The 12,090-nt window shown below is 38.9% G+C and overlaps 2 protein-coding genes across 2 annotated transcripts in view; one reads left to right on the forward strand and one right to left on the reverse strand.

Moving 5' to 3' along the window:
• Positions 1-12,090, forward strand: part of MYH10 (myosin heavy chain 10) — a 153,959-nt gene that overhangs the window by 48,210 nt on the left and 93,659 nt on the right. The gene's annotated exons all lie outside the window — the stretch shown is intronic.
• Positions 9,464-11,669, reverse strand: LOC142665374 (E3 ubiquitin/ISG15 ligase TRIM25-like). Its single transcript, XM_075845025.1, has one exon. The coding sequence runs from the start codon at positions 11,640-11,642 to the stop codon at positions 10,059-10,061; it is 1,584 nt and encodes a 527-aa protein (XP_075701140.1). The 5' UTR covers positions 11,643-11,669; the 3' UTR covers positions 9,464-10,058.

The raw sequence follows: 12,090 nt of genomic DNA on the forward strand, positions 1-12,090 counted from the left end.
TTCTTGTATATAGGGGCAGTATTATAGTAGTTATATTCTTGTATATAGGAGGCAGTATTATAGTAGTTATATTCTTGTATATAGGGGCAGTATTATAGTAGTTATAGTCTTGTATATAGGGGCAGTATTATAGTAGATATATTCTTGTATATAGGGAGCAGTATTATAGTAGTTATATTCTTGTATATAGGGGCAGTATTATAGTAGTTATATTATTGTATATAGGAGCAGTATTATAGTAGGTATATTATTGTATATAGAGGGCAGTATTATAGTAGTTATATTTTTGTATATAGGAGCAGTATTATGGTAGCTATATTCTTGTATGTATGAGCAGTATTATAGTAGTTATATTCTTGTATATAGGGGGCAGTATTATAGGCGTTATATTATTGTACATAGGGGGCAGTATTATAGTAGTTATATTCTTGTATATAGGGAGCAGTATTATAGTAGTTATATTCTTGTATATAGGAGCAGTAATATAGTAGTTATAGTCTTGTATATAGGGGCAGTATTCTAGTAGTTATATTCTTGTATATAGGGGCAGTATTATGGTAGTTATATTCTTGTATATAGGAAGCAGTATTATAGTAGTTATATTCTTGTATATAGGGGCAGTATTATGGTAGTTATATTCTTGTATATAGGGGGAAGTATTATAGTAGTTATATTCTTGTATATAGGGGCAGTATTATAGTAGTTATATTCTTTTATATAGGGAGCAGTATTATAGTAGATATATTCTTGTATATAGGAGCAGTATCATAGGAGTTATATTGTATATAGGAGCAGTATCAAAGTAGTTATATTCTTGTATATAGGGGCAGTATTATAGGCGTTATATTATTGTACATAGGGGGCAGTATTATAGTAGTTATATTCTTGTATATAGGGAGCAGTATTATAGTAGTTATATTCTTGTATATAGGAACAGTAATATAGTAGTTATATTCTTGTATATAGGGGCAGTATTCTAGTAGTTATATTCTTGTATATAGGGGCAGTATTATGGTAGTTATATTCTTGTATATAGGGGCAGTATTATGGTAGTTATATTCTTGTATATAGGGAGCAGTATTATAGTAGTTATATTCTTGTATATAGGGGCAGTATTATGGTAGTTATATTCTTGTATATAGGGGGCAGTATTATAGTAGTTATATTCTTTTATATAGGGAGCAGTATTATAGTAGATATATTCTTGTATATAGGAGCAGTATCATAGGAGTTATATTGTATATAGGAGCAGTATCAAAGTAGTTATATTCTTGTATATAGGGGCAGTATTATAGGCGTTATATTATTGTACATGGGGGGCAGTATTATAGTAGTTATATTCTTGTATATAGGAGCAGTATCACAGGAGTTATATTCTTGTATATAGGGAGCAGTATTATAGTAGTTATATTCTTGTATGTAGGGGCAGTATTATAGTAGTTATATTCTTGTATATAGGGAGCAGTATTATAGTAGTTATATTCTTGTATATAGGAGCAGTATAATGGTAGTTATATTCTTGTATATAGGAGCAGTATTATAGTACTTATATTCTTGTATATAGGGGGCAGTATTATAGTAGTTATATTCTTGTATATAGGTGCAGTATTATAGTAGTTATATTCTTGTATATAGGAGCAGTATTATAGTAGTTATATTCTTGTATATAGGGGGCAGTATTATAGTGGTTATATTCTTGTATATAGGGAGCAGTATTATAGTAGTTATATTCTTGTATATAGGGAGCAGTAGTATAGCTGAAATTTCCTTACCAAAATTTTCATTTCCTGGAGTCCGGAGGCAGCACACATATGAGATGTTATCTCCCTAGATATAATTAGAAGAGAACAGGTTAACAAGCAATAACCAATTAACTAGTAATGCAAGGACCTCCTATATAAGGCCCAGGGGAACCCCACCTCCTTGTATGGTATGTAGCAGTTAAAATAATGAATTAGGGTGGGAAGCTGTGCTGCCTCCGGACTCCAGGAAATGAAAATTTCGGTAAGCAAATTTCAGCTTTCCTGATCGTCCGTCGGCAGCACACATATGAGATTTGTACAGCAATATTTATGGGGTGGGAGATCCAATCGCTTTATTTAACACCATTTTGCCAAAGGCTGAACACACGGGAGCAGAAACGTCCAACCTATAGTGACGGATGAAGGTTGAAGGTGATACCCAAGTTGCTGCTTTACAGATCTGTTCTAAGGGCATAAGACCAAATTCTGCTCATGAGGTTGCAATAGAACGAGTGGAGTGAGCTTTTACATGGATCGGAGCCATCTGCCCGGACAGAGAATAACATAGACTGATCGTGTCTTTTATCCATCTAGCCAGGGTAGCTTCACTGGTCTTTGGCTTTGCCATGAAATTGTAAGAATAAGGTTTCTGAATGGTTGAGTCGTCTGAAGGTATGAGAGCCCTGCTCTTTTTACATCCAGAGTATGTAGAGAGGTTTGATGATCCAATTCTGGTTCAGGAAAAAAAGACAGCTAGGATAATTTCCTATTCAACGTGTGACGCAGAAGGAATTTTAGGTCTGAAATTTGGAAGAGTTTAAAACATGATGCAGTCATGTAATATATGAAGATACGGCTCTTTGCATGACAGGGACTGCAGTTCTCCTACTCTCTTTACCGAAGTGATTGCCACTAAGAATAGAGTTTTGAAGGATATGTGTTTCAGGCTCGCTTGGAGAATAGGTTCTAACGGAGGACCTGTCAATGCTTGGAGGCCCAAGGACAAATCCCATGAAGGAACAGGATTATGAACCTCCGGTTTTAGATTTCTTATAGCTTTGAAGAATCTACGGATCAGAGCCGGATTAGAAAATGTTGATTTTAATTGAGCATTTATGGCTGTGCAGTATACCTTCAGCGTGTTGTATTTAAGGCCTTTGTTGAAACCTTCTTGGAGAAATTGAAGAAGGGATGCGAGAACGTCCATAGAGACGGAGTTTGAGACACACCAGTTTTTATAGATATTCCAGACTCTATTGTACACAGAAATGGTGGCTGGTTTTCTAGCCGCAAGTAGTGTTTTAATGACCACTTCTGACATGCCTGATTGAGCGGGAGTCCCTAAAACAGTCTCCAAACTGTCAGATGTAAGTTGCGGACCTGTTGGTGACAGTAACCATTCTGGATGAGGAGGTCTTGATGGGCTGGCAGTTTCCAGAATCTGCCTCTCGAAATATATAATGCAAGAGAAAACCAAGCCCAGCGTGGCCAGAAGGGTATCACTGCGACGGCTTCTGATTTCTCATCTAAGATTTTCTTGAGGAGTTTCTGAATTAGAGGAAGAGGCAGGAAGACATAGATCAACTTGTTGGACCAACTGATTGACTGTCTATGGCCACTGTGTGACCTATTGGGGACAGAGAACAAAAATAAATTTTTGTTTTCGTGTTGTCCCATGATGCCGTCATGTCTAGATCTGGTAATCCCATCCTCATGGTGATCGGTCTGAATATCTCTGGATTCAGGCTCCATTCTCCTGAATGTAGAGTGTTCCGACTTAGCCAGACTGCTTGAGAGAACCCCGGATATGAGCTGCCGAATATTCAGAAGATTGTATTCGGACCATGTCATTATAGCTCTGCACTCTTTGGAAAGTTGATGACTCCTCGTGCCGCCATGTTTGTTTATATAGTAGACTGATGCCAGGTTGTCTGTCTGGACCAGGACATTGAGATTATGAAGGACAGAGTGAAAATGATGAAGTGCTAGCTTGACCGCTTTAAATTCTCTTAGGTTGGATGAAAGAGACTTCTCCTGAGGTGACCATAACTGTTGGATCCAATGATTTTCTACATGAGCACCGCAGCCCAAAGAGGATGCATCCGTTGTGAGAGTCACCTGAGGATGAGGAGTCAGAGTTCTGCCTGAGAGAAAGTCTGAGGGGATTTAGCCACCATAGTAGATCTCTCATGGTGTGGAGAGAGAGATGACTTTGTCTAGACTTGTCAGGTTCTGGTTCCATAGGGCCAGTATGTTCGATTGTAAATATCTTATGTGGGCTCTGGCCCAGGGAACTGCGTCTATGGATGATGTTAACAGCCCCAGTACCCTCATGGATGACCAGATAGAGACTCTGCGGTCTGAGATTAAGTCAGTCACTTCTCCTTCTCCTTTCTACAGATAATCTTAGGGACATACATTTTGAGTTGATCAGGAACCCTAAGAACTTTATCTCCTGGACCGGAGTGAGTTGAGATTTCTCCTGATTTATCAGGAACCCATGATCTTTCAGAGCTCTCAGTTACTTGAAGATGGAGAATAAGATCTTCTTTGGAGGGGGAGACAATCAGCCAGTCGTCTAGATATGGAATCACTGTTACCCCTTGGAGACGAAGAGCTGCAGTGAGAACTACCACAATTTTGGTGAACACCCGAGGTGTTGAGGTGAAGCCGAACGGGCGACACTTGAATTGGTAGTGACGAGTTTGTGACTTGTTCTGGATGGCTATCCTGAGATATTTCCAGTGGCTTTGTAAGATGGGAACATGTAGATATGCATCTGTTAGATCTATGGATGCCATAAACTGTCTTTTTGAAGAATGGCAAGGACAGATCAAATAGTTTCCATCTAGAATTATTTTTTTCGTTTTTTTTTTTCTTTCAAGAACTTGTTTAGATATGTAATGTGTATCTATAATTAGGCGCCATTTTTTATTTTATTTTTTTTTTCTGGTTTTGTGACAAGAAAAAAAATTCTGGAATATACTAATTTCCCTTTTTGTTTGGATGGGATCAATTCCAAGGCTCCTTTCTTTATAAATTCTTGAACCAGATCAATCAATACTGGAGTTGCTTGATTGATGAAAGATTTGTACGGGGTGGGGGAGCGTTTGAATTCTAGGGAGTACCCCCTTTGAATTGTGGAGGACACCCACTCGTCCGAGGAGGTCTTGGACCAAATGGACAAAAAAAGATGTAGTCTTCCTCCCACCTGCGCTTTTACAGCTCTGGCGTCATAAATCATTGGGTTCTGGGTTCTGCTTCTTTTTTAAGTTACCCGGGTTGTCTTGGCGAGGTCTGGACCGTCACTGCTTATTCTTTCAGAATTTTGGGGACCTCTTTCTTTTGAAAACGAAAAGGACCTAAAACTGGGATTGGGTATTTTCGTTTGAGGAAAGGAGTGACCCTTCCCTTTCGCAAGAGCTTTCAACTGTGGACCAAACAGATTACCTGACTGAAAAGGCAAATTACAACAATTTGTCTTGGCAAGAATATCCCCATTCCAGAATTTTAGCCATTGGGCTCTTCTGGCTGAATTAGCCGCAGTCATTGCTTTAAATGACTTTTTAATAATATCAAGTGGAGCATCACAAAGAAATTCAGACTCATTTCTAATGAGAGGTAGTGACTCCAAAGTGTCATCTTTAGGCACCCCATCCTCTAAATCTTGGGTTAACTGGCTTAACCACACACTTACGGCTCTAGCCACGGAACCGCAGAGAAAAACCATTTTACATGAAGCAGCTGCAGATAAATAGGAATTTTTTAAATTTTTATTTTTTTTATTTTATTTTTTTTATTTTTTAAATAACCCATCAGCCTTCCTGTCCATAGGGTCTGGAGCCGGGTAGAATCTGCTGATGGGAATATGGATTCTTTAGAGCGCTTGGCATCCATTTTTGGTACAGAGTCCCACTGATCCACATAATGAGAATACATTTTATAGGTGGATTTAAACTTTGCTCAAATCTCTTTCCAGGCTTAGCCCATTCCCTCTGCAAACACTCAGTGAGGACAGCGTGGCCAGGAAGACCTTTATCTTTAGTGATAGGAAAGTAAAAGAGCGGCTCTTTATTACACTTATACTTTGTGTATTTTTTAGACTCCATAGTGGCTTTTACCGCTTTAATGAGAGGGGGCAAAATTCTCTTTCTTGAGAAGAAAAAGATCCTCAGGATCATCAGAGTCTTCATCAATAGAAATATATTCCCCTTCAGATGATGGGGATACACTAGAGGATGATGGGGAAGTTGCTCTGGCTGGGTTATGCGTACTCTTTTTTTGAGAAGATTTAACCCCTTTCAAATGTGGAGGAAAATTGCTCTTTAAACCAAGACAAGCAGGATTGGGCTTCAGCCCTCTGAGGACCCTGTTCTCGGTGTCACAACATATAGAACATATATTTAATGCTGCGTCTTCAGACAGGGCCGGCTGCATCTCACGCATTCTATGTCTAGGTTTTCTCTATCCACTGACCTGTCTGGAGGAGGACGTCTAGCAGAAAACAGAGAGAAAGCCATTAGGATAATGAGGCAACACCTGCAATCAACACAACATAGCAGTGGAAATAGAGCCCAGAAAACCAAACTCAGCAAGTCTAGACTAAGAGTTTTGGTAACAAAAGAGCAACAGCCGCTGTTTTATAATGTATAGTACACAAAGTAAATACATAAAACATTTTCCACAGATGACCATCAGACTCCCATATGGACACTACTCACGTGGCAGGAACCGAGGATTCTGCTGTTTAGGCAATGGTGTAATCAAACACATAGCGCCAAAGTTTAAATATCCTCCGAAATCCCATGTATGTGCGCGTCCAAGCCCAGACTGCGACTAAATCCCGAACACGGAAACAAGGGATTTACCTTAGATGGCGTCTTACGGCAAGCGAGATTGTGCCCGCGCCATCTTTGCCCGGAGTCAGATAGTCAAACACCGGCACCTTCTTTGCAAGATTCCCAGGAAGTGCATTGAGAAGGGAAAACCAGGTACGGCTGCCTAAGCAGGACACTGGTATATTTGTGTGTCCAATATGCCAGTTGGACACACACAGGTGCAGCAGATGCAGCACAGCCATAGAGTTTTAAATTAAAATAAAGAAATAAAAAAAACAAAGGGGCATAATGGCTCTTCGGGCCGAGGGACCTGAAACTCTTCTGGTATACAGCCCGGCATGATAGATAAAGAAGGAAGGAAGAAAATAACTAAATAAGGACTCCAAAGAGTCCCACCTGTAGTCTTCTAAACATGAAGAGAAATAAAAATACAAGGAAGTGAGGTTTCCCTGGGCCTTATATAGGAGGTCCTTGCATTACTAGTTAATTGGTTATTGCTTGTTAACCTGTTCTCTTCTAATTATATCTAGGGAGATAATATCTCATATGTGTGCTGCCGACGGACGATCAGGAAAGTAGTTCTATTCTTGTATATAGGAGCAGTATCATAGGAGTTATATTGTATATAGGAGCAGTATCAAAGTAGTTATATTCTTGTATATAGGGGGTAGTATTATAGGCGTTATATTATTGTACATAGGGGGCAGTATTATTGTAGTTATATTCTTGTATATAGGGAGCAGTATTATAGTAGTTATATTCTTGTATATAGGGAGCAGTATTATAGTAGTTATATTCTTGTATATAGAGGGCAGTATTATAGTAGTTATATTCTTGTATATAGAGGGCAGTATTATAGTAATTATATTCTTGTATATAGGGGGCAGTATTATAGTAGTTATATTCTTGTATATAGGGGGCATTATTATAGTAGTGTTCTTGTATATAGGAGCAGTATTATAGTAATTATTATATTCTTGTATATAGGAGCAGTATTATAGTAGTTATATTCTTGTATATAGGAGCAGTATTATAGTAGTTATATTCTTGTATATAGGGAGCAGTATTATAGTAGATATATTCTTGTATATAGGAGCAGTATTATAGTAGTTATATTCTTGTATATAGGGAGCAGTATTATAGTAGTTATATTCTTGTATATAGGAAGCAGTATTATAGTAGTTATATTCTTTGTATATAGGAGCAGTATCATAGGAGTTATATTGTATATAGGAGCAGTATCAAAGTAGTTATATTCTTGTATATAGGGGGTAGTATTATAGTAGTTATATTCTTGTATATAGAGGGCAGTATAATAGTAATTATATTCTTGTATATAGGGGCAGTATTATAGTAGTTTTATTCTTGTATATAGGAGCAGTATTATAGTAGTTATATTTTTGTATATAGAGGGCAGTATTATAGTAATTATATTCTTGTATATAGGGGCAGTATTATAGTAGTTATATTCTTGTATATAGGAGCAGTATTATAGTAGTTATATTCTTGTATATAGGAGCAGTATTATAGTAATTATATTCTTGTATATAGGGGGCAGTATTATAGTAGTTATATTTATGTATATTGGAGCAGTATTATAGTAGTTATATTCTTGTATATAGGGAGCAGTATTATAGTAGTTATATTCTTGTATATAGGGAGCAGTATTATAGTAGTTATATTCTTGTATATAGGGAGCAGTATTAGGCTATGTTCACACGGAGTATTTTGGGGGAGGAATATCTGCCTCAAAGTTCCAAACGGAATTTTGAGGCAGATATTCCTCCCCCAAAATACTCCGTGTGAACAGCAATTATCGCGCCGTTTTTCGCCCGCGGCCATTGAGCGCCGCGGGCATAAAACAGCGAGATATACCCTTTCTCCTGCCTCCCATTGAAGTCAATGGGAGGTCGGAGGCGGAAGCGCCCGAAGATAGGGCATGTCGCTTCTTTTTCCCGCGAGGCAGTTTTACTGCTCGCGGGAAAAAGACGCCGACGCCTCCCATTGAAATCAATGGGAGGCGTTCTCGGGCCGTTTCTGCCGAGTTTTGCGACGCGGTTTCTGCGTCAAAAAACTCGGCAAAAGACCCCGTGTGAACATAGCCTTATAGTAGTTATATTCTTGTATATAGTGGCCAGTATTATAGTAGTTATAGTCTTGTATATAGGGGGCAGTATTATAGTAATTATATTCTTGTATATAGGGGCAGTATTATAGTCGTTATATTCTTGTATATAGGGGCAGTATTATAGTAGTTATATTCTTGTATATAGGGGCAGTATTATAGTAGTTATATTGTATATAGGGGCAGTGTTATAGTAGTTATATTCTTGTATGTAGGGGGCAGTATTATAGTAGTTATATTCTTGTATATAGGAGCAGTATTATAGTAGTTATATTCTTGTATATAGGAGCAGTATTATAGTAGTTATATTCTTGTATATAGGAGCAGTATTATAGTAGTTATATTCTTGTATATAGGAGCAGTATTATAGTAGTTATATTCTTGTATATAGGAGCAGTATTATAGTAGTTATATTCTTGTATATAGGGGCAGTATTATAGTAGTTATATTCCTGTATATAGGAGCAGTATTATAGTAGTTATATTCTTGTATATGGGAGGCAGTATTATAGTAGTTATATACTTGTATATGGGAGGCAGTATTGTAGTCGTTATATTTTTGTACATAAGGGGCAGTATTATAGTAGTTATATTCCTGTATATAGGAGCAGTATTATAGTAGTTATATTCTTGTATATGGTAGGCAGTATTGTAGTCGTTATATTTTTGTACATAAGGGGCAGTATTGTAGAAGTTGATTAGTATTGTATGTTGTATTGTTGCCCATGTAATGAAAAAGTCCTAGACAAAACAATCGAATAATTAATAATTGACAATTTATTAAAACATCATCTGCAGTAACTTACACTTTTATTGTATTTGTTTATATAGGACATATTACATAGTACTGTATAGAGATTGTATTTCTCTGTCTCTTCTCTTAAAATAACTGATCAATTTAGTATTAACTCTAGCATTAGAATTCTACTACATATGTACACCTGGTCGTAACAGGACTTGTGGGGCAGCCAGAGTTTGCTGTTGTATAGTCAACCATTGCTGACATTATTTGAGCACTGTATGGTATTATCATATGATTACTCCATGGCGAGTGCCAGACCTAACCGCAAATTGCTGCAGTTTGGATTGTCTGCTTGGTATTGATTTACGACCTAATAATATAAGTGAGGGGGCTGTTAGATTTTCCTACATTCTAGTACTACACAGTGCCTGGTTTAAGAAAAAGTCACTTCCTAGAATGTCACAACTGAACAAGCAGGAAATGCTGGGGGATTACAACTGTAAACTGGTGTATAAAGACGAAGCATTTTCCTCTAAAATTTAAAACTGGGGTGGGGCGAGAACTACCAGTAAGTATTGGCCATTGAGCCGAGAACATAATTGGATGTCGCTCTTAGTTTCTTATTCTCACCCACCCATTATCATAAACGGCAAACACAGCATAAAGGGGCTGAGTGAAGGTGATGGTGGCGGTGTATATGTGAGTGATGGGGTCCCTCAGCTCATAAAAGGACAGCTGCCCAGCATCATAATCGAGATCTATTCTGAGCTTTTGACACACAGCTTTGTGGTTTATCTTGATTTCTTGATCATTGTATCTTAAGAAGTAGCTGTCCCCTAACCTCCGTAGACCCAAAGACTTCTTATTCTTCCCAATAAAAGCTAGATGCCCCCTCCTTTCCACGCTAGCATAGGCCACACCAACTCTCCAATTCCCTGATTTGCAGGTATCCATATCCCAGTAACATTGACCTGATGTAAAACTCCTAGTACTTAATACTTTGCAATCTTCAAATCTTTCGGGAGTTTCTGGGCGTTTCTGGTTTTCTTCTGAACAAGATATGGTTTTCAAGTCGCCAGACACACAGATGTTGTTGGCAGCGGTGTTGATATCCAATAATATCTCAGTAGCTTCGTTGACCGGGAAATATTTTGTTACACCAACACCCCCCGTAATTCCAGACAAACCGGTGTGCACGATCTTTGCGATCAGACTCTCCTCCAAGTCATCTATAGTTTTGATCATTCTAACAACTCTCTCACATATGTCCGTCTGCTCAAGGTCAAAAAAGTCATTTACATCTGCTTCTTGGCCCTGTAACAGATTTAGTGGATCAGTCATGTTACACAGTTTGTCTACGCGACACATCCTTTTGGACAGTTCATCCTTCTTTATGTCCAGTTTCTGGATCAGATCAGAGACTGAGAGTGACATCTGCTCTTCTCGTCTTGCAATCTCACACTGGACTCTCTTCTCTAGGACATCCAACTGTCTTTTGATTTCCTTAAAGGTAACATCCACCTTCTCTGTTGAACTTGCCATTTTTGCCGACGTGCTCTGTTTGTGCATTTGAAGATTTTGGATATTTTGCTCAACTTCCTCCCTCATTGAGGCTCCTGTTTCTAGAATACATCTCAGTTTGTCTATTTTCTTCTTAAATGCTTCATTGATATTGATCACCTTATGATCCCTGTGTCCTCCGTTCAGCAGGCATGAAACGCAGATACAAGATTTTTCATCACAGCAATAGTAGGTGAGGGCCTTCAGGTGAGAGGGGCATTTCCTCATTCTCAGTGAGCTACACGGCTCCATTAGGACATGTTCTTGAGACTTGCTGTGGACTTTGAGGTGGTTATCACACAGCGAGACCTCACAATGGAGGCAGCATATAACAGCCGCCACAGGAGACTCTATACAGTTAGAGCAGAATACCTCCGCCTCTGGTTGTGCAGGTTGAGTAGAATGGAAATATTCTGCTATGTTACACAGCTTTAGGTTGCTTTGCAATTCAGGGCGCTCCAGAAATTCTCCTCTGCAGTCCGGACAGACATAAACTCCAGAAGTCTCCTGGGAATCCAGCACGCGATCAATGCAGACGCGGCAAAAGTTGTGCCCGCATCTCAGCGTTACAGGATCTGCATAGATATTTAAGCAGATGGAGCAAGTCAGCTCGTCTCTCAGGGCTGCAAACGCCATTGTAGGAATAAGGCTTGTGATCTCGGTGGGGCGTGTTCTTGCTTGTTTGCTTCTGATCCAGGAAGACCCAACCTCCTGATGTTCCTGTTAACTCTACATGCACCTGACGTCTCTACTCGAGAAGAGACACCATGGTATATAAAATTTTACTTCTGTTTTGGAGATGTACATGACTGTTTATCAGCGTCACGTTATTTTCTGACACCAGCAGCTATAGGACAACCTATTTTAGATGATCCAATGCCTCTGGATTGTATAGGGTTAAACATAGCGTCCGCTATTATGGGCTGTAAGGGTATGTGCACACACACTAATTACGTCCGTAATTGACGGACGTATTTCGGCCGAAAGTAACGGACCGAACACAGTGTAGGGAGCCGGGCTCCTAGCATCATACTTATGTACGATGCTAGGAGTCCCTGCCTCGCTGCAGGACAACTGTCCCGTA

Source organism: Rhinoderma darwinii, chromosome 13 (assembly GCF_050947455.1).
Source record: "Rhinoderma darwinii isolate aRhiDar2 chromosome 13, aRhiDar2.hap1, whole genome shotgun sequence".
Classification (NCBI taxonomy): domain Eukaryota; kingdom Metazoa; phylum Chordata; class Amphibia; order Anura; family Rhinodermatidae; genus Rhinoderma; species Rhinoderma darwinii.